The sequence below is a fragment of the Genypterus blacodes genome, unplaced genomic scaffold (genome assembly GCF_046128005.1).
Source record: "Genypterus blacodes isolate CSIRO-AG114 ecotype Tasmania unplaced genomic scaffold, CSIRO-AGI_Gbla_v1 ptg000067l_1, whole genome shotgun sequence".
NCBI classification, from domain to species: domain Eukaryota; kingdom Metazoa; phylum Chordata; class Actinopteri; order Ophidiiformes; family Ophidiidae; genus Genypterus; species Genypterus blacodes.
Genome location: NW_027466879.1, coordinates 9170799 through 9190913, shown reverse-complemented (window position 1 = coordinate 9190913; position 20115 = coordinate 9170799). Strand labels below are relative to the sequence as shown.

Below are 20115 nucleotides of genomic sequence, written 5' to 3'. Positions count from 1 at the left end.
ATTTGTGCCTGAGTTTATATATTCAAGCACCACTCCTTGTATTGTCTGAGAAGTTATAAAGAGGTTAAGTGCTTTACTTCCTAACTTATACTGCGTTCACATGCCACTTGTAAATTCCGCCCCTTAGTGTTTAAAGTTGTCCCATGCTAAAATATGTCGAGTCATGCGTTTGTTTTAATACTGAATCACTCATTTCCATTTGTTTGTAGGAAATCAGCTTTATCCTGACACTGTGGAAAAAGTGCAGAACAAAGAAATATGCCACGGAACATTCAGGTTTACTTTATTGATTATTTAACAATAAAGGCAAAATGCAGCTTAATCGTCAAGGATATGACAATAAAATCAGACTTATTTCCACTGTGGTCCTGGAACCCTGACAGGGAGGGGAAACCTGATTGTTTACATGCAGAACGAGTGTCTGAATGGCTACCATCTATTTCGGGGCGAACGCCTGTGGAGGGAGTAAAGAATATGTCAGAAAATAATTGAAATAATTGAATCCATTAAGATAAAATAAAAGCAATATTATCATGGGGTCAACACGTTTGGATGCAGTGCTATAGTGACCCAGGGCTGGTCCAGCACTCACACTGAGGCTCCCCTGGCACGTCCCCGGGCATGTCGGACGTGCTCTCTTCTGGTGTGTGGCCTGGTGGCACTGCTGGTGGATGGCCTGGTGGCAGCAGGTGTGGTCCTCCTAGCGGCCACAGGCTTTTTTTGATCACGCTGAAGAATGTATCTGATGGCGACCTCCATTTTTGAATTAGGGGTGCAGGTTTCCTTCATGCTCCGCAGGTATTTTACGTATCTATACAAAAAGGGCAGGGTAGTGTGCAGTGCGTATTGTGCTGCTTGATTTGTTATTCTCTGCAACTCACTCATGCCTTCAAACATACCTGATTCTGGCTGTGTCCGTCGACTCGTACAGACTCTTCAGGGTTTCGGATTTGTAGGTATGAAAACCAACCTTTCCTTCTGGGACTGGGCGGTGGAACCTGACCTCTTTTGCAAAGTCAGGGTAGAACGTCGAGTAGTCAGTCAAGGCATTCTTAGGATAAAGACAAGAACTGTTGTTGTTACCAGAGCACCTTCTGTATATTTCCTACTAGTCATTCATATTGAGGGCCGTTTAATGACCCAACCATTCACCAAATCAAACATCAAAGCTGGATGAATCTGCAACTCCAAGCTTAGAATCATAAAATCACTCAATGTTTCCATACAGTTTTAATAAGATTCTTTTAAAAAGTTTAAAAATGTCGTCTCCATGATGAACAAGCAGCCGCCTGTTTGTCAAACACAGGACCTGAAAAAAGATCACACAACATAGGCTGGTATTCCATGTTGTGGTCAAAGCTCAGTGTTCTGCAGTTGTTTGTTGTGTGTTATGTTGGTGAGTATCTGCAGGCAGTGTACCTTGTTGGCCATATGTGGGTTCTGAGAGTTTTTGTCCACTTGCTCTTCCAGGTGTGAAGCTACTAGCTGGCTGGTGTAACCCACGACATTCTCCAACAGCCATTTGAAGGTTTTCCCCTCATATTTGCCAAACTCAATTGTGAACCGGCTCAGAACCAGCCTGTCGTTTCCACAGTTGCCGCCCTCAGACTGCACACGGGCCATTGCTTCAGCCTTTACGTCTTCTGGTTTTCTGATCGTCCGAGAGGGCTGTGTGGCCCCTAAGGTCAACTTGGCAGAGTGAACCTGGGCCTCTTGTGAGGTTGCAGTCTCCAACGCACCTTCTGAGTTCCTACAAAATGTAGGGTCGCCTTTCTAGACAGGAGAAATCAAAAAAAGAACATCCAGAAACAGCAAAACAAGATATGGACTTCATAATGGATCACACCTTAAAGAGGACATTTGATACAGTGAACTTACATCTGTGCAGATTTTGGTTTCTGATTCTGTAAAGCAGAAAGATAACAGGACAATGAACGACCAAGATGAGGCTGGGGGGCAACATGCACACTGATATTGATCATTTCTATTGAGTTGATCAAAGTTCTATTGGACAGCGTCTGTCCAACTCAGTCCCTGTGAGAGAAGACGTCCCCAGCAGCCACGTTATGAAGCTATTTAATCTTACAATTTGCAACATTACATGGTCATTAGCGGAAATACTCATCACGACTGGCTCTCTGAAGAATGAAGCTGTGTGTGTGTGTCAGCTGAGACATTTACCTCAAATTCTTAGTAAGTTTGATATGTAATTAAAGATAATGATCAATCTTCCATGTGGCAACATTGTGGCTTGTTCATATTAATATGTGCTTAGGTCATCATGTCTTTATGACTTAATCACATCACAGATTACATGACAAGCTGCAGTGCTGGTTCTTTTCAAAACCGTAAAAATGACTTGTGTCTTATAAAAGTCAAGTAGGTGTGAATTTAGATCTGACGTTCATCAAAACATAGTTGCATAAATGGATCAAAAATAATAAACAAATAAACAAATCCATCATATTCAGTATTGACGCTGTACTGTCTGTAAATGTAATTAGGATGTCGTTGATTAGATCCGTCCCTTTACATTTGTCCGTGTCAGAGTTCACCTTTGGTTTCTTACTTTCGCTTTCGTTAAATCTGAAAAGATCCAGATCCATCCATGATTTATTCACATTCTGTATGTAATATTCTTCAATACTTATATGCGAACATGCAGATCGGCATGTTTATGTCGTACAGGTGTTGTAATAAGGATCCAACCTAAATTGCTTACTTGCTGTGTTTTCGACCACATCATCGCAGGACGTGACGGATCCTGCTCTAACGTTTAGCTTCACCTTTGTTGATAAACATCGGTAACGAACTCACCCAGTCTCTTCGCCTCCTCGTTGCAATTGATCAACCTCAGTGTCTCCAGGGTCACTGTCAGAGCAACAGGCTCCGTGAACGTTGAAACCAGGAGGTCTGCGACATCTACAGCGTCTTTATCAATCACTTCGCGGCGTGTGATCCGCGGCTCCACTCTGCGATCCAACAGCTGGTGGCAGAAATGTTTCAACTGGATCAAACTCAGATTCCTTAGCGCATTCACTACCTCCCATTTGATCGTTTTCATCATGTACACACTCTGCTGACGTAGGTAAGTTTTATCCTCGCATTACTATGAAAGAACTAGCAGCTTACGGCGAACCAGCGCCTAACTTGCAGCTCCGTCCTCTGACGTTCTAATTTCGCGCTCTATAATGACACACACGCACACGCGCGCGCAAGTATTGACTTGTCTCTTGTTTTGACTGAAACTCTCTGTGATTCCTTTTGATTGCAGATTTATTCTATGTATCTTATTCTATGTAAATGAGGCACCATTTATATTTCATTTAACAAATTACTGTTGTTACACTCAGCGTAACAAGCTTCCTGAATCTAATCAAGGCTATGGTTTAAAAGACGGCGCCGCTTTTACAGTTTTTACGGTAATGGTTAGCGAGGAAACCGCAGAGACCAATTGCATGCGAGTTTAAACCATCCCACGTGATACTACTCAAGCCAATCAGGTTTGTGCCTTTTGGCGGTAAAAAGTGTTACTCTCCACGCAGAGAGGTGATTGATTGCTGAGTCAGAGCCAAGTTGAAGACGGAAGCGAAAAAGGAAAGAGCAACACAGGTAAGTGAAAATGTTGTTGTGCTTTAGCTTGTAATTCTCTGCTTTAGCGGAACATTTTGCTGACTTGTGATAAAACTAAGAGATATATACAGGCGACTGAGCCGGAGAAAGTTGAGAAATAGGAGTGAGGCAGAGAAAGAGAGACAAAATGGTGCTCTCCAAAATTGTGTAGTCGACATACTTGTTCAGAATCGGTGTTCCGTATTAAAAGTGCCAATGTGAAACAGCATTATGAGACAAAACATTAGGGTTTTGAACAAATATAGCCGCTAAAATCTGAAGTGAGATGGTAGAAAACAAGTGGTCTTAGAGCCCAATATGAGCAGAGTCCACCGGGATCCGCACATTCAATGTTCCCTCAGAGCTGCTGGTATTATTCTTTCCTCGTTTTGTGTTGAGATTTATTATCTGTGAAATCAGTTGAGTCAACATGTGAAACAGAAATAGCTTTTGCTTCCTTTATTTTATTTAAGTTGAGCATTTTATTTGAACATGCTGAATTATATTTTGAAATGCAGCCCTACTGTAACTTGCTACATATATGTTCTATGTTACGTGACAATGAATATTGACAAAACGTTTTTGAATCGTTCTAAATTCATTTGATTTGACAGTCAGGTATTGATTACAATCGATGTTGATACAACGGGGCTACTTAAATATCACACTACATAGTTAGACATTATGATCTTCCAGACCTTTGCTCCGAGAAATTTTTCTCTACCGGCGCTCTTTAAATTGTAGTTGAATCCCGCTGCTGCTCTACAACATAAACACATCTGCTCCATGACGGAGCCCAATCCAAACGATTTTCTTTCATTGTTTTATTTTTTATTTTGTTTTATTAATATATTTATAACTTTAATTATATGTATTTAAATGTATTTTGTATTTTATTGTATTAACTTGTGTTACCTTAAATGTCTTTTGTTAGATTAAATTACATTTAAATTACTTTATTTTCATTTAATTAATTTCATTTCATGTGGCATGTTGAGCTTGAACTTCTCTGCCCCAGCATAAAGCCGGATCATTTTGCTGACGTCTGTCTGTTTTCTTCACATTTTCCAGGGTTGGTGGTTCGGTGACCCAGGGACCAAGCGGCGGTACATCGGTGTGATGACGCTGACACAGAGGTAAATGCTTAGAAGTCATGCCGTCTGGTGGCTAAGCTGCACAATATCTCACCATCAGCTTTGACGCGTTTTGTGTGTCTGTCATTTCACTCCAGCATTGTTGCCGAGCTAAAGCCGAGAGACCCGATGTTCCCAGACGTGGCTCACAGCATCCTGAGCCACAGGGTCATGATGGGCTCTCCAGCCAACAGGTTAGCATGTTTACAGATTTGTATAGATTGTTTACAGATTTGTTAACGTGTTAATTTGTTAACGTGTGCATCTTCTGCCCTTTAGGCCGACAGCACCTCTGCTTCCCCATGGACTCAGACATGAGCTCAGATTTCAAACTAGACCTGGTTGAGAAGCTGTTTGCCATTGATACACAACCCAGGACGCCAGTCACCACACAGGTATGTTACGGTTAGGACGACTGTACCGAGGACATCCTTGATCTAATGTAGGGAAGGTTTCCTCATCCCTCATTCACTTATTGTATCTTTGTCTGTGTCTCAAAGGCAATGGGAGGCTTGGACCTGGACATGTTGGCTCCCTACATCCCCATGGATGATGACTTCCAGCTGCGCAGCCTGACACCGGAGGAGCCCATGTCGTGTGGATCACTCGCATCTATTGAAAGCTCTTCTGCTCACAGCACACAGGAGGTGCACAGCTTAGCGGACAAAGCAGTCATGCAGCATCACCGGCCAGGCGCCGCCCGAGTCGATGGATGCTCCCGATCCAGTGATCGCTAAGAGGTAAAGTAGGTGTCAACAAACTTTACTGCATTTCCTGTGGCAGATCTAATTTATGTTGCTAAGTCACTGTTACTGTGTTGCAGGGTCTCGCAGTTAAACAAAGAAGCGTCACTCAGGACCTTGGCAGCTCAGAACCTACAGCGCAAAAGAAAACTGTCTGAAATTCTTGGACAGGTGAGTCATCAACAGCCAGACATTGTTCACACATCAGGCTTTACATCTACACATGCAGGGTTTGAGCCTCTGTGTTTGATGTTTTCCCCAGGGAGCATTGCTCAACGACCAACAAGAGTAGAAGAAGATTTTGAAGGTCTCCGAGTCAGCGGCACCGGCTGCAGTCTCCCATCGGACCATGCTTCTACTGCCCACAAGTGAAGTAACCCATCGTCCTGACAACACTTTACATGTTTCAGCAAAGCTCTGAAGAATCACAGTGATGATCTGTGTTTTCATCTCCTTCAGATTAGGCGAGTCGTCTGCTGGGCAGCACGTCAGAGAGCAGCTCCCTCTTCACCTTGCCGCACCTCACCCGCGACGGTCAACGCCCCCCTGCAGGGCCGGCAGTACCTCCTGCTGGGAGAGGAGCTGCTGCTGCTCTGGACCGTGTTATTTATTTATGTATCTGTATGAGTCTGACCTTAGTTTGGCTGCCGCTTGTGCACTTCATGTGATACTTCATTCCACCGTACAAACGCCACAGCAGTGTCTTGGGTTTTGGTGCAAAGGATTCCTTTTTCCAGCAGGTCACCACTGAGTCTGGGGCTGCTGACAGCAATGTATTGTAAGCTAAAGTCTCACAATTTCTATTTTCTTAAAAAGAAAACTATTACCAGCAATTTATATCAATGCTTTTATTTTATTTTCCTTGTACTTGTATGTTGTAGTACATGTTCTCAACAAATGTTTTTACTCCACAATTATAAACTTATTGTTTAAACCTTGAGTGGTCTGAATGTTCTCTCCATTTAAGTTATCAGTCTGAGGTAAAGACATTGAATTGTGTAACAGCCCAGTACATGCCTCTTTAATACATGACTGTAAGTGTGTTACTGTACATAGTTCATTCATATTTTACTCGTGTGCGAACTAGATTGTGATGGAGGAGGTGAGGATGGACTCAATGATGGAAGAGTAGAAGTGCACCATCATTGTCTTTGGCAGGTTGAACTTCTTCAGCAAGTGGGAGCTGATGTTGAGCTCGGGGTCCTGGGAGATGATGGATCCCAGGAATTGAAAGGACTCCACGGTGTCAGCTGGGGAGTCACACAGAATGATAGCGGGCGGGGCTGCGTTGAGTCAGAAATCCACAACCATCTCCTTTGTGTTCAGAGCATTAATCTCCAGATTGTTCTGCTTGCACCAATTCATCAGACGGTCAATCTCCCGCCTGTAGGCGGACTCGTCCCCATCAGAGATGAGTCCAATGAGCCTGGTGTCTTCCCCGAACTTCAGGAGCTGGACTGACAGATGACTGCAGGCGTTGGTGTATAAGGAGAAGAGCAGAGGAGAGAGAACGCAGCCCTGAAGGGAACCGGTTCTTAAGTAGCGTTTGTGAGTGGCTCAGTTAATGGTGGTCAGTAATAATACCATTGATCCATGCCCTGCTCTACTCATAAACATTTCTGATGACGGTGTAGTAGTGTGTTCCTGTAAGTACGGTGTGTGTTTTGGGTCTAAATCCAAAGGAGAAAATGTTATGTCATTGATTTATGTTTATTTATATATTCATAACTTTAATTAAATGTTTTAAACGTTTTTTTTTAATTTAATTTAATGTATTAACTTGTGTTGTTAAATTTCCTTTATTAGATTAAATTGCATTTAAATAACTTTTAATTAAATTTATTTAATTCCATGTGGCATGTTGAGCTTGAAATTCTCTGCTTTAGCATAAAGCCAGATCATTTTGCTGACATCTGTCTGTTTTCTTTGACGCGTTTTGTGCGTCTGTCATTTCACTCCAGCATTGTTGCCGAGCTAAAGCCGAGAGACCCGATGTTCCCGGACGTGGCTCTCAGCATCCTGAGCCACAGGGTCATGATGGCTCTCCAGCCAACAGGTTAGCATGTTTACAGATTTGTTAACGTGTGCATCTCTGCCCTTTAGACCTACAGTGGAATACCTCTGCTCCCCCATGGACTCAGACATGAGCTCAGATTTCAAACTAGACCTGGTTGAGAAGCTGTTTGCCATTGATACACAACCCAGGACGCCAGTCACCACACAGGTATGTCACGGTTAAGACGACTGTACCGAGGACATCCTTGATGTCTTGGACCTGGACATGTTGGCTCCCTAAATCCCCATGGACGATGACTTACAGCTGCGCAGCCTGACACCGGAGGAGCCCATTTCGTGTGGATAACTCGCATCTTTCTAAATCTCTCCTGCTCACAGCTCCCAGCTCGCCATTCAGCGGACAAAGCAGTCGCGCAGCATCACCGGCCAGGCGCCGCCTGAGTGGATGGATGCTCCCGATCCAGCGGCAATGATCGCTAAGAGTTCACCTCTTGCACATGCAGGGTTTGAGCCTCTGTGTTTGATGTTTTCCCCAGGGAGCATTGCTCAGCGACCAACAAGAGCGGAGGATTTTGAAGTAACCCATCGTCCTGACAACGCTTAACATGTTTCAGCAAAGCTCTGAAGAATCACAGTGATGATCGGTGTTTGCATCTCTTTCAGTTTGGGCGGGTCTTCTGCTGGGCAGCACGTCAGAGAGAAGCTCCCTCTTCACCTTGCCGCACCTCACCCGCGACGGGCAACAAACACTGAACTAAGTGAATAATTTGTGTCTAAGTTTGGTGTGTTATTAACATTGAGATGTAGTTATTTATGGTAGCATTGTTGTTAATGATAGGGAAGCTTTTGGAACCATAAGAAACAATGTGTGTGCTATGAATAACATCCTTGCCTGCCCCACTACAGTTTGTCGTTGTAACCCGAGATGAACATCCCCTTTGAAACCAAGATGGAAAAGAAAAAAAAAAAAAAAAAAAAAAATCCACTGCGCACATTTTCTGCGCATGTCCAAAAGTGATGTCATTTCCGGACTTGCGCAGGAAATGTCAATCGGGGTCTGCGCAGGTCCGGAAGTGACGTAATTTCCGGGAAATACGTCACTTCCGGACTTGCGCAGAAAATGTCAATCGGGGTCTGCGCAGGTCCGGAAGTGACGTAATTTCCGGGAAATACGTCACTTCCGGACTTGCGCAGAAAATGTCAATCGGGGTCTGCGCAGGTCCGGAAGTGACGTAATTTCCGTGAAATAGGTCACTTCCGGACTTGCGCAGAAAATGTCAGTCGGGGTCTGCGCAGGTCCGGAAGTGACGTATTTTCCGGGAAATACGTCACTTCCGGACTTGCGCAGAAAATGTCAATCGGGGTCTGCGCAGGTCCGGAAGTGACGTAATTTCCGGGAAATACGTCACTTCCGGACTTGCGCAGAAAATGTCAGTCGGGGTCTGCGCAGGTCCGGAAGTGACGTATTTCGCAAAAATTACGTCACTTCCGGACCTGCGCAGAAAATGTCAATCGGGGTCTGCGCAGGTCCGGAAGTGACGTATTTCCCGGAAAATACGTCACTTCCGGACCTGCGCAGAAAATGTCAGTCGGGGTCTGCGCAGGTCCGGAAGTGACGTATTTCGCGAAAATTACGTCACTTCCGGACCTGCGCAGAAAATGTCAATCGGGGTCTGCGCAGGTCCGGAAGTGACGTAATTTCCGGGAAATACGTCACTTCCGGACTTGCGCAGAAAATGTCAATCGGGGTCTGCGCAGGTCCGGAAGTGACGTATTTCGCGAAAATTACGTCACTTCCGGACCTGCGCAGAAAATGTCAATCGGGGTCTGCGCAGGTCCGGAAGTGACGTATTTCCCGGAAAATACGTCACTTCCGGACCTGCGCAGAAAATGTCAATCGGGGTCTGCGCAGGTGGTTTTTTTTTTTTTTTTTTTTTTTTCTTCATTTTCTCCGCTTGGTTGTTGAGTTTATGTGGTTGGGGCCAGGCAAGGATGTCATTCATAGCACACACATTTTTTCTTATGGTGCGAATAGCTTTTCTAACACATTAACAACAATATTGATATAAATAACTACATCTTCACGTTAAAACACACCTACAACTTAGACACAAATCATTTACTTAGTTTAGTGTTTTGTTGACCGACGCGGGTGAGGTGCGGCAAAGTGAAGAAGGGAGCTGCTCTCTGACGTGCTGCCCAGCAGAAGCCTCGCCCAATCTGAAGGAGATGAAAACACAGATCATCACTGTGATTCTTCAGAGCTTTGCTGAAACATGTAAAGCGGTTGCCAGGACGATGGGTGACTTCACTTGTGGGCAGTAAGAAGCATGGTCCGATGGGACATGGCAGCTGGTGCCTCTGACTCGGAGACCTTCCAAATCTTCTTCGGCTCTAGTACGAAATATCTGATTTTAAATATTCTAACCGTCACAACTGAAGTAGATCAAAACATATTAAAAAAATTCTTATTATGGTTTTTGAAGACGACATCTTTGTCCCTTTAATGGTAGCAATTACCCTATTTAGGTTACGTTGTTTAAAAAAAAAGTAATGTAATTTCTTATGACTCATATGTTGTAAAAATACACATTTACGTTGTTCAATCGCCAGTATTTCTCATGTGTTTTATGGGGTAAAAAAATCACCCAAAGTATCGGTATTGAAAAAAATCACCCAAAGTATCGGTATTGAAAACCATTGCCAAAAAAGTAATCCGTATCGTCTCGGATCAAAAAATCTGGTATCGCCCATCACTACTACATGCTTGTCAAATTGTTGAATATATGATATGTAATCAACAGATGACATGTCTGTAGTGTAGTGGGTTTGATATGTGTCTTCATTGGTCCATAGTTTGGGTTTTGCTGTGTGTTCATTGGTCCATAGTTTGCGTTTGAGATGCGCACGCGCCCTCACTGTAGGCATGCATCAATGTGACGTGCCCAGAGATCGCTGTTGCGCATGCGTTAACACAGAGCGAGAGACATGGCGGCTCTTCGCGCTGTCAAACAGTCTCTGAGGAAAGAAGTCAAGCGGAAACTCTCTGCTTTAAGTCATGAGGAAAAAATGCGACAGTCTGCGGTAGTTTCACAGAAGGTAAGACACGATCACAAACGACTGATTGACATGCAAGTACATTTGTTCCATAACTCGAGTTAAGCCATTGCAAAGTGAACGGAGCGCCGCAGACGTCAGCGTTCCCAACGCCGCTGTCTGACATGGACATTTCCTCCTTAACCCAAATATAACTGCCGTCCACTGCCTACATTTACACCCTGTATGGTCAAGGGATTTGAACGGAACTCGGCGAAGTTAGCGTGAAAAATACACCATGTCAGTTTCTCAAAATTTCTAAACTAAAGTCACATTCCACCTCTACATCCTTTGATGTCTGTTCGAGGGGCTACAAAATAATAGTTTTCCACAATTACTGGCAATGTCGGACATGGTTGTGCAACTAACTTCTAAATAACTACACAATGACTCAGAATCAAGCGGTTCTACTGTACAATTTTGGCGAATTTAGAGAAAGTCTTTGAACTTGAAATAGCTTTACGTTTGCAATTTGAAGGGCTATTTAGAGAGGCGTTGTTGGTTAATGTGTCGTTGATATGAAAAATAAATGGGGAATATATTCTTAATTTATGTAATTCATAATTTTGGAGCAATAACCCTTCATGCACACACAACACTTGATAAATCAACAATGTCATCGGGATTGCCAATTACGAGTATATCCTGCAGACCGATCACAGTACACAGAGTACAAAGTTTTTCGGTGACTCCAAATTGTCCGTAGGTGTGAGTGTGAGTAGTTGTGTGTGTCTATGTGTGCCCTGCGATGGACTTGACGACCTGTCCTGTTTGTTCTCACACAGGCAAAAGCTAGTGTGACTCATTGATATGTCTCTGTATTTTGCTGTATGTGTCATATTCCTTGACATTACAAATAGTAAGAACAGGTGATTAAGAGGTATGTATTGAATAAGGGTTATATGGCTTAGGAAGGTAATTCTTAAGGGATTGGAAGGTTTCTGGTTCGATTCCAGGGTCCTCAGAGGGAGCCTGTCAAAGTGTTTTTGAGCAAAGGCACTGAACCCCTTTGGATAAAAGCGCCATATAAGTTCAGTCCATTTAATGCTGTATCCTCTGTGTTTTTCTTAGCTCCTCAACCATCCCAAGTATGTGGCCTGTAAGCGGATTGCAGTGTTTCTCAGCATGCATGATGAGGTGTGCACTGAGGAAATCATCAAGGATGTGTTTAAAGAGGGTAAAAGCTGCTTCATCCCCAAATACCACAGCACGGGCAGCAGCCACATGGACATGCTGCAGCTCACCAATCTGCAGGACATGCAGCAGCTGCCCCTGACCACATGGAATATACGACAGCCTGCTGATGACGACGCCAGCAGACTGGAGGCGCTCTCCTCAGGTATACACACACAACCCACATGTGATGTCAATGCCCTTGTTTCCCGGCTATTACTAGGGCCTAGTAGTTCCCGAGCAGCCGGGAAACAAGGGTGGCTGGGTTACCGTCCGAAGGAAGAATAGCCATAAGCAGAAGCCCACGGCCCACCAAACGGTTTGCGTTTCCAACAGGTTCTCATCACTCAGCGGCACTCATCTTTCATTTAAGGCCACATTTTACGCAACATTGCAAAAATCAGGATCAGAGAATGTCACAGAATCATATAATGATGCAGAAATACTTGTCCATGCATGTCCTTCTTTAAATGCTCTGTATGTAAAGCGCCTCGAGATAAACTTGAAAGTTGAATTTGGTGTTAAGTTTTATTGATATCCATGTACTGGAATGTCTTTGGACTGTGGGAGGAAGCCGGAGTACCTGCCCCTGTACTCGATTGTAATTAATGAAATTATCCCACGCTTGTCACAAGACAGGAATGTTCATCTATGGTTCATCATTCCAAGCAGAGTCTTAAGATGTCCAGAACCATATTTATAATCTCTGCTGTCATCTTCTAGGAGGCCTGGACCTAATCTTGATGCCAGGCCTGGGTTTTGACCTGGCTGGGAGACGTCTGGGACGAGGTAAAGGCTTTTACGACTCCTACTTGGAACGCTGCAGCAGACATCCTGGAGGAAAGCCTTACACCCTTGCGCTGGCCTTCAAAGAGCAGCTGTGTGAGGAAATCCCAGTCGATGACAATGATGTGCTCATCAATGAAGTCCTGTATGAGGATGAGCAGTAGGCGGTCAACCACAAGCAGCCGTGACCAGATGGTAATGGACAGAGGAACTCCATTGATGAGCTTATTCTGCTGAAGCTAATGCTGCATCAATATGTTTGCATTGAGAGTGATTCTTTATTATGTTCAAACCAAAGCAGCAAGTTTGCATTCTGGCTCCAACTTAATCGAGTATGTCTGTGCATCCAATCTAACCACTTAATTCAGTCTGGTGTTTGATAGATGTGTAAAAGATAAAATGATGTTCCATTTGGGTCATATTGGGAGCTGGTGACTTAAGTTGGATGCATAAGTGGGACTGTTTAAGCAGGGAAAGTTCTTGGTGTTCAGACTTGAGATGTATCTGGATTTATATATATATGTATATTATATATAATATATGAGTCAAATCAGTCCAAGCCCTGAATTGTTGGGTGTTTTTCTCATTTCCTCATTTCTGAGTGTCTCTAGTTCCCTTTGAAACAGGCATGTGTCTGTAATTGTGTAAAAACCTGTACGATGGATAAATCACATTGATTAAACGGTTGGCAATTTTTATGTGCAACAGGTGGTCTGTATTATTCCTAAGGACGGCTTCCAAACGATGTGATGAACATTAAAATCACACCCAATACCATGACATGATTTTGTTTCTGTAAATTTGATATTGAGAGTGCTGAGTAATAAATAAACACAGCAATACATATATTTAAATGTACTTGAAAAAGTCTCCATGTTTCCTTTATTGAGAAGAAGAGAAATCAACAGGATCATGTGTCTGCTGGTTTTTGGCCCAGATGTTGGAGAGAAGGAGTTTTGCCACAAACCAAACCATGCAAATGTTTACAGAATGCTGCCTTTCCCCGTTTCTAAAATCACTTTGTCAAATTGTCCTAAATAAGGTGGGACTGGTCAAATATGAATTACTTATCCAAACCAATCTATGAATGCACTGTTGGTCTGCAACTTCATGTACAGTGGAGACCTGTAAGTAGTGTACGTTAATGTTGCGCTAATCCTAAATAACCATGTTAAAAGTTTTATTCATCATTTGGACTATTGTGCTGTTAAAAGAAGCAATGAAACAGGTTTATTGAGTATCTGGAGCATCAGCATTTGTTATTATATCAAAATATCCAGAAAGAAAGCGCTTCTTCAGAAACCCGTCAGTCAATAGTTGTTTTGAGAAATGAAGGCTATTCCGTGAAATGGGAGGTCCTGTTGCACAACGGTGCAGGAGGGTAATGTTGTAGCTTAATGTTATGTTTGAACAGGTGACATTAGATACTGAAGCTCAGAGGAGTGTGTCAAAGTTCCAATGCAGTGAAGTGTAAACCTGTAAACTTGGAGCTGTAAATATCACATGACTGATGATGAAACAGCTTACTGGTTGATTCTGCCACTGAAGCCGCGACTGGTTTGAACTGGAGGTTTTTCGTTTGAACCAATGGCAGACCTCTTTCCTCTTTCCTACAAAGCTCAATGAGGTTCATCAGCAGTGTGAAGCACCTGATTCACCCTAACCCCTTACCTAACCTTAACCCTAACCCTTAAAGAAGTGCACGAAGACACCATTTGTCTGCTCTGCTTTACACTCAAAAACAGGGTATATTTTAGGTAAACAAGGCCTTTTGGCCCTGAATTCCAAAATGAATGGAAAAATTGGTGACATTACGAGGGTTCAGTTTTATTTAAGTTAAGCACTCTATTTGAACATGCACAATTTTCAAATTTTATTTATTTATGTTATACTTTACCCTAGTCAATGGAAATACTTCTGTGAGTTTCAAAGGACAATTGGTTGCACAAATCCCATTACAATATTTGCTGCAAACATAAATTCTTGCTTAAATCAATGTCAATAATTCAATAAAAAAATTAACTTACCATAATTATACCCAAAATAAAAACATGATGTCTGCAAAACAGTTGTTTACCTCAATGGATCAGCTTAATAACAATACAATCAACGAAAACTCTAATATATATATATATATTTATATGTTGAATGCATTCTTGTTCACAGGGCCATGCTGTACATTTACGTTTTCATAGTGCAAATCAGAATAATCACAACCGGGATCACAATGCAGATAGCAGCTGCAATCAGTGCTCCGATCTTACAAGCTTTGGCCTTTCTGAACTCAGATTTTTTCCTCTTCAGCAGTGAGTTGAATCCTGGCGTGTAGACGTCTTCTATCCAGTACGCCAGGCTGTTGGGGTTCTGGGATTCCTGGGTCTGGTGAAACAGGATCAACAAGTGAAGCGAGTCAAAGCTCAGTGTGTGTAACATCTCACACAGAAAGCTCCCATATTCAGTATTCACAGTCCAATTTCTCCAGTCTCCATACGTGGTACCAGTGTAAAGAAATGTTTCTCTCGTGTTTCATAGACATCACTCTTTGACTGTTGAATGCAATAACAAGACTGAGTAACACATTGAAAAGCTTCACAAGGAAAGAGTGATCAATTCATTGTGTGTTTAGTGCTTGCTGGAATATTTATTAAGAATTTGCTAAACCTCTGCTACCTGAAGGTCCAGCGCTGTGAGCTGCTTTTCTTTTCCCCGGGAGCTGCATTTAAACTCCTCAATGGTCCAGGATGGTTCTCTGCACTTCCTGTCAGAGAAGCTGCTGAGTGTCAGTTGGCTGCCTTTCACTTGGGCCTTGATGGAGGGCTGGAAGGGGTGGTACACCTTAGGGGCTTTGGTGTGCCAGTGTGCCTGAGGGAGCTCAAACGGTTGCTTTTGCCCTGCCTGAAGATACAGCTGTATTCAACAATTAGGGGACAGAAAGGTTAAAGAAAACGTCAGTTAGGTTCTCATGACCCAACAGAATTTATAAACGGTATTGTTCATTGGTCTCCTCCTGTGTTGTTGGAATGTTCATTAAAGGACCACCAAGACCATCAGGATCACCTTGGTCAGATAGGATGTATGACATATCTCCAGATTAGGAGAAATATGTAGTTCCTATTCAGTTTTTTTTTTTAAATTAATTCAAAACTTAGGCCTGCAATTTAAATTTATATTGAAAAAATGTCCGTACCTCTTTGGCTTCCTCCTGTTTGTTCTTGTTGTTTCTGTCTCCGTCCTTGTCTTTGCCCTTCTCTCTAGGATTACAAGAGTAGGATACCTTCCTCCAGTAGTACGGGGAGCTTGTGATTCTGGCCAACTTTGACTTTGTGACACTGCTCTCCTCATTGAGCAACTTCTTGGTGAACCTGTTGTCTTTCAGAGCCTTCATCCTGCAGTTCTCACTCTTACTCATATCTGGGCAGCACCACTCCCCTGGAGTGCTGTTGTCCATTTTTACATTGTGTCCACTGGTGTGAGGCTGTACTTGTGGGAAGGGGAGGATATTTTCAGGAGTAGATCTAGAGGTGGATGTTGTCTCACCATGCCTTCCATTGTCTTCTGGTTCCTGTATATTCTCATCCAGCTTGTTAAGTTTGGAGAGAACCTGGGAAATCTCACTATGAACCCCTGACAGAGACTCCAGCTTCTTTTCAATGTCACAGATCCTCACCATCAGCTTACCCACACAGGATTTCAGCTCACCGTCTGTGTTTTCAAGTGAATGCAATTTCGACTTAGCTAATTTGACAGTGTTGCGTTCAGGAGTGCCATCACATCCACAGAGTGTTACCTGAGAGAGAGAGCCATAACTGTCGTAGCACGATGACTGGATGACACCAAGAGAGTCACAAATACTCATGTCATCAAGAAAATGAAATATGTCACTTATGTCATCACTGACAATCTCAGAGTCCTCATTGGAATGTTTGAATGCATGTCCTTCTCTTTCCCTGTACTTGGCAGTGCATTCCTTCACTCTCCTCTGCTCTGTCTGTTCTGTTTGAGTCGCAACAGTAGCACTGTTTTCTCCCTTGATTTTTGGGCTCTGTATATTTATGTGCCAAAACCTTTTTCCTGTTTTGTCTTTCAGCCCAGGCCCACTCATCATACATGTTTTATCCTTGGATTTTTTTCCATTTGCTTTCTTTGCAAAGCCTGAGACAGAAGCCAAGACTTTTTTGTCCGGGTTCTGAAAATGCTGCTCATTGTCACTGCTGATCATAGTTGTGTTATGACGATGATGTTCTTTAAGCCCTTTGCTGTTCAGAAATGACCTCTCTAAATCTGGAGGCCCCTCTTCTGTCTTCAGACTGAGGCTCTTCACTGGCCATGCTGTCTGCTTACCAGCTTTATTGCTTTGCCTTCGCCCACTGACACACTCAGAGATGTACATGGATGCTTGTAAGTCATCCAGACTCTCATGCTTCACTGCTCGTCTGTCCTGACTGAATGTTGATTCAAAGTACGGGTTACTGTCAGGCAGATGGAAGCTGTTGGCAGGCTGGTGGGGTTTCCTCCTTTGGTAATCCACACTGCCTTGTTTGCATTCAGTTGTAATCACCTGAAACAGTAAATAAGACAGGGATTGAATCTGACTGCAAACATAGCAACACAGACATGAACATAGACAAGCAACCAATCTGCCATCATTGTCTCAATTTCTACCCTAACAAGGAATGAAGGAATCAAATACAGAGCTCTAGTATTTGATACAGATGCTGGTGATCAGGACCTGTTTATCATAAACTATCTCAATGTTAACATGTTTCTGTAGAGATTTTCCGTCTCTAGGTCCACACTACTGTGCCATGTTCTCACAACCTTCGGCGGCTGTGGCTCTGCTGTTTCTGTTTCAATTTACTTGAACATTATATTGCCTATTTTGCCTCAGGATCTAACTTCTCCTTTCTCTCTCTCCCTCTGGCTCTCTGCCTCTCCTCGGAAAAAGTTAAACAACAATAATAATAATAATAAATGCAAGACTATGACATCTCTCCATGACCAAGACGAAACACTGAAATTATCCAGTTGCCAGGACAGAAAGCACACAGGTTACCTGATGGATTTCATATTTGTCGTCAAACAATCCTACAGCATGTGGGACTACTTATCCAGGCAATACAGTAGGAACACCAGTATAGATATACTGTATATAGTGGGAACTTGATAGCTTAAATAAACACATGTTGAATTGGCATATCGCATAATAAAAAATAAAAAATAAAAAGATTTCTTACTAGTATGATAATGATAAGTTATTGTAATACAGCAATTACTTGACATAACTTGACTCCCAACACTTTGGCTTTCGACATTTCTCTTTTAGTGGAAACTCTCATTCACATAACTCACCGGGTCTGCAGTCAGAAGAGTATAACTACACTTAACATCTCCATTTAATTTTCCTTAGACTCCTGTGTTCTGTGTGAAAATAACATTTAATATGTATGTTTTTTGGAACACATTTGGTATAAATTTCATCAACGCTTATGTCACATACATTTTCATTCATCTTGTTTACATTCCATACTTCCCATCTCGCCATACACAACATGCATACCCTTTTGAATCTTAACTTGTTACAGTAAATAGGATTTTCCTGAACGATATCCTGAAAAGACAAACCTGTGGTGAGAAGGCCAGGAAGTAGTGGAAGTCTTCTTTGAAGATGTTCCTCTTCTGCATGCAGGAGTGTACAGAGAAGGGTTCTGGACAGTCAATGTGCTGCCGAGAGTCCTGTTCTGTGGCAGACTCGCTGTCGATCTGCATAGGAAAGTAGGTGCTCTGCATCTCATTGGATGGAGATGGCAGACTGCTGTTGGAGTACTGTGGCAGATGATGCAGTTTGTCAAAAGATGCTGCTCTAGTATATGTCAGGTCTTTGCTGGCTCCAAGGAGAAAGTTTGGATCTGAGGTAGGAATTAAGGGCTGGCAGTTGGTGTGCTCCAATGCTTTCAGGGAGGGAATGGCATTCTGGTCCAAGGGATGCTGGTGGGGGTGATAATTTCCATCCCAGGGGCGATCCTTGCGGTCATGAGCTGCTCCCTTCTCAGAGTTATATGCTTCATTTTCAGACCCGCACAGCTCCACATACTGTTTTTTGTGGAATTTGGGTCTGTACCAGATGGGCAGCTTTCCTCCGTTCTCCTGGATCAAGTTAAACATGGTTACAATATCTGCTGCCACCACCAGTTTTTTGGACTGTGGGTCCTCCATGGAGCTACGCATCTTGTCTTTAAAGAGGGTGGCTGGGAACGCAGGGTCCAGGCTGGCTGTGTAGAAGAGCAAGCTACGGAGCTTGGCTAGCAGGACCAGGTCAAAACGAGTGCACAGAGATTTGCAGAGGTACTCGTAGGACGTAGTGTTGTACTTGGTGTCAAGTTCCTCCAGGATTCGAATCAGAAACAAAGAGTACTCTGGTAGGGGGTCCATAGCTGATGGGCGGCTAGAACAAACCTAAAGAGATCCAACTTTATATCGGACACAACACATTGGAAATATTTTAATATTAATCTGAACATTAATCTGGAATTTTGAAGCTGCTAACAGTTTCTTAAATTATTTTATACTGTAGTGGAAAAACGGACTTATTTGTTTTATACAATATTTAGATATCAATATGTCCTTAAAATTTGAAAATTATAATGTGATAATTTCATACATTTCTTCAATAATTAATTAATTAGATAAACATTAAAAGGAATACTAATAATTGGTTTAGTTTTTATTAATCAAATTTTATATAATCAGATTCTAAATTTAACAAACATTACAAATCCTACAGTAATATAATGGTCAAATGCAGCATTTCAAACATTTTTGTGATTTTTGTATTTGTACAGGCTGGGCCCAGCTGATAACATCAGTCATCAGTTAATAACAAACCAGAAATATTCTCTTAGAGAGAACAACGTAATACTCTGTGAAGAATCAACAATATCCAGACCGTAAACAAAGGAGATAAAAGCTGAAGAGGATATCCACCTGCTTCTTATCCCCTCCTCACATCGGATTTCCGTCACTCAGCGCAGAGTCAGGGGAAAATTAATACCATCCGGCTCCATGGGACTCACTCTTCAGCAGAACTTTTCAGTTTATCGAGGAGCCTCACGAGGTTGTGTGCAGCTAAGTAATACCGGCTCATCTGGTTTGAATGTCACTCCATGTTCAGATTGCATCTCTGCAGCTCCCCCTCATCCCCTCAGTGACCTGTGACTCTGCAAAGGGGCTGTCCAACAGCATGCAACTCTTTTTTTGTTTAGCCCAATATCACCCTAAACCAGAGGTCCTCAACAGGGTGTCCACGACCCCTAGGGGGTCCGCTGAGGTACTGCTGGGGGGTGGCGAAATTTTTGGTTGAAAAGACAATTTTTTATTTTTTTTAATTTTACTTTTTTTTAAAAACCAGTGTAGCCTACAGTGCTATTATAGTGGCTATCAATAGGGCTGCTTTATTTGTCAATTCAATTCAACATTATCTATATAGCGCTAAATCAAAACAAATTATTATTTATAAATGATCTCAAGGCACTTTACATATACAAGAATGACACATAATA

General features: G+C 42.7%; 4 protein-coding genes across 6 annotated transcripts; 2 read left to right on the top strand and 2 right to left on the bottom strand.

The window, feature by feature from the left end:
• Positions 1-272: 272 nt before the first annotated feature.
• Positions 273-3303, bottom strand: LOC143004444 (uncharacterized). The gene is made up of 6 exons (XM_076155308.1): positions 2818-3303; positions 1879-1904; positions 1420-1773; positions 900-1051; positions 593-811; positions 273-454 (listed from the first exon to the last, which is right to left on the bottom strand). Exons 1-6 carry the CDS (start codon positions 3065-3067, stop codon positions 430-432), a joined length of 1026 nt encoding a protein of 341 aa, XP_076011423.1. The 5' UTR covers positions 3068-3303; the 3' UTR covers positions 273-429.
• Positions 3304-3565: 262 nt separating this feature from the next.
• On the top strand, positions 3566-6395 carry LOC143004857 (hypoxia-inducible factor 1-alpha-like). 3 transcript variants are annotated; one of them, XM_076156024.1, is made up of 8 exons: positions 3566-3612; positions 4684-4748; positions 4844-4939; positions 5025-5140; positions 5246-5485; positions 5569-5659; positions 5751-5856; positions 5948-6395. In XM_076156024.1, the coding sequence occupies exons 4-5, from the start codon at positions 5048-5050 to the stop codon at positions 5480-5482; spliced, it is 330 nt and encodes a 109-aa protein (XP_076012139.1). In that variant the 5' UTR covers positions 3566-3612; positions 4684-4748; positions 4844-4939; positions 5025-5047; the 3' UTR covers positions 5483-5485; positions 5569-5659; positions 5751-5856; positions 5948-6395. The 3 variants fall into 3 exon arrangements, with proteins under 3 accessions (XP_076012139.1, XP_076012138.1, XP_076012137.1); XM_076156023.1 differs by having other exon boundaries at positions 5751-5861; XM_076156022.1 differs by having other exon boundaries at positions 5751-6395.
• Positions 6396-10444: 4049 nt separating this feature from the next.
• On the top strand, positions 10445-13336 carry mthfs (5,10-methenyltetrahydrofolate synthetase (5-formyltetrahydrofolate cyclo-ligase)). Its single transcript, XM_076156291.1, has 3 exons — positions 10445-10603; positions 11672-11939; positions 12497-13336. The coding sequence occupies exons 1-3, from the start codon at positions 10493-10495 to the stop codon at positions 12721-12723; spliced, it is 606 nt and encodes a 201-aa protein (XP_076012406.1). The 5' UTR covers positions 10445-10492; the 3' UTR covers positions 12724-13336.
• A 1404-nt stretch (positions 13337-14740) lies between these two features.
• On the bottom strand, positions 14741-18988 carry minar1 (membrane integral NOTCH2 associated receptor 1). The gene is made up of 4 exons (XM_076156320.1): positions 18182-18988; positions 15747-17117; positions 15230-15454; positions 14741-14938 (listed from the first exon to the last, which is right to left on the bottom strand). The coding sequence occupies exons 1-4, from the start codon at positions 18986-18988 to the stop codon at positions 14741-14743; spliced, it is 2601 nt and encodes an 866-aa protein (XP_076012435.1).
• Positions 18989-20115: the final 1127 nt, after the last annotated feature.

Excerpts from the sequence above, each read along its gene's own strand:
- LOC143004444 (XM_076155308.1), bottom strand. The coding sequence starts at position 3,067 with ATGATGAAAACGATCAAATGGGAGGTAGTGAATGCGCTAAGGAATCTG. Across the intron at positions 1,905-2,817 it reads CGAGGAGGCGAAGAGACTGG|AATCAGAAACCAAAATCTGC; the intron begins GTGAGTTCGTTA and ends TCTGCTTTACAG. Across the intron at positions 455-592 it reads CGTGCCAGGGGAGCCTCAGT|GCGTTCGCCCCGAAATAGAT; the intron begins GTGAGTGCTGGA and ends CTCCCTCCACAG.
- LOC143004857 (XM_076156024.1), top strand. The coding sequence starts at position 5,048 with ATGGACTCAGACATGAGCTCAGATTTCAAACTAGACCTGGTTGAGAAG. Across the intron at positions 5,141-5,245 it reads GGACGCCAGTCACCACACAG|GCAATGGGAGGCTTGGACCT; the intron begins GTATGTTACGGT and ends TGTGTCTCAAAG.
- mthfs (XM_076156291.1), top strand. The coding sequence starts at position 10,493 with ATGGCGGCTCTTCGCGCTGTCAAACAGTCTCTGAGGAAAGAAGTCAAG. Across the intron at positions 10,604-11,671 it reads CTGCGGTAGTTTCACAGAAG|CTCCTCAACCATCCCAAGTA; the intron begins GTAAGACACGAT and ends TGTTTTTCTTAG. Across the intron at positions 11,940-12,496 it reads ACTGGAGGCGCTCTCCTCAG|GAGGCCTGGACCTAATCTTG; the intron begins GTATACACACAC and ends GTCATCTTCTAG.
- minar1 (XM_076156320.1), bottom strand. The coding sequence starts at position 18,988 with ATGGACCCCCTACCAGAGTACTCTTTGTTTCTGATTCGAATCCTGGAG. Across the intron at positions 15,455-15,746 it reads AACAGGAGGAAGCCAAAGAG|GCAGGGCAAAAGCAACCGTT; the intron begins GTACGGACATTT and ends CTGTATCTTCAG. Across the intron at positions 14,939-15,229 it reads TCACAGCGCTGGACCTTCAG|ACCCAGGAATCCCAGAACCC; the intron begins GTAGCAGAGGTT and ends CTGTTTCACCAG.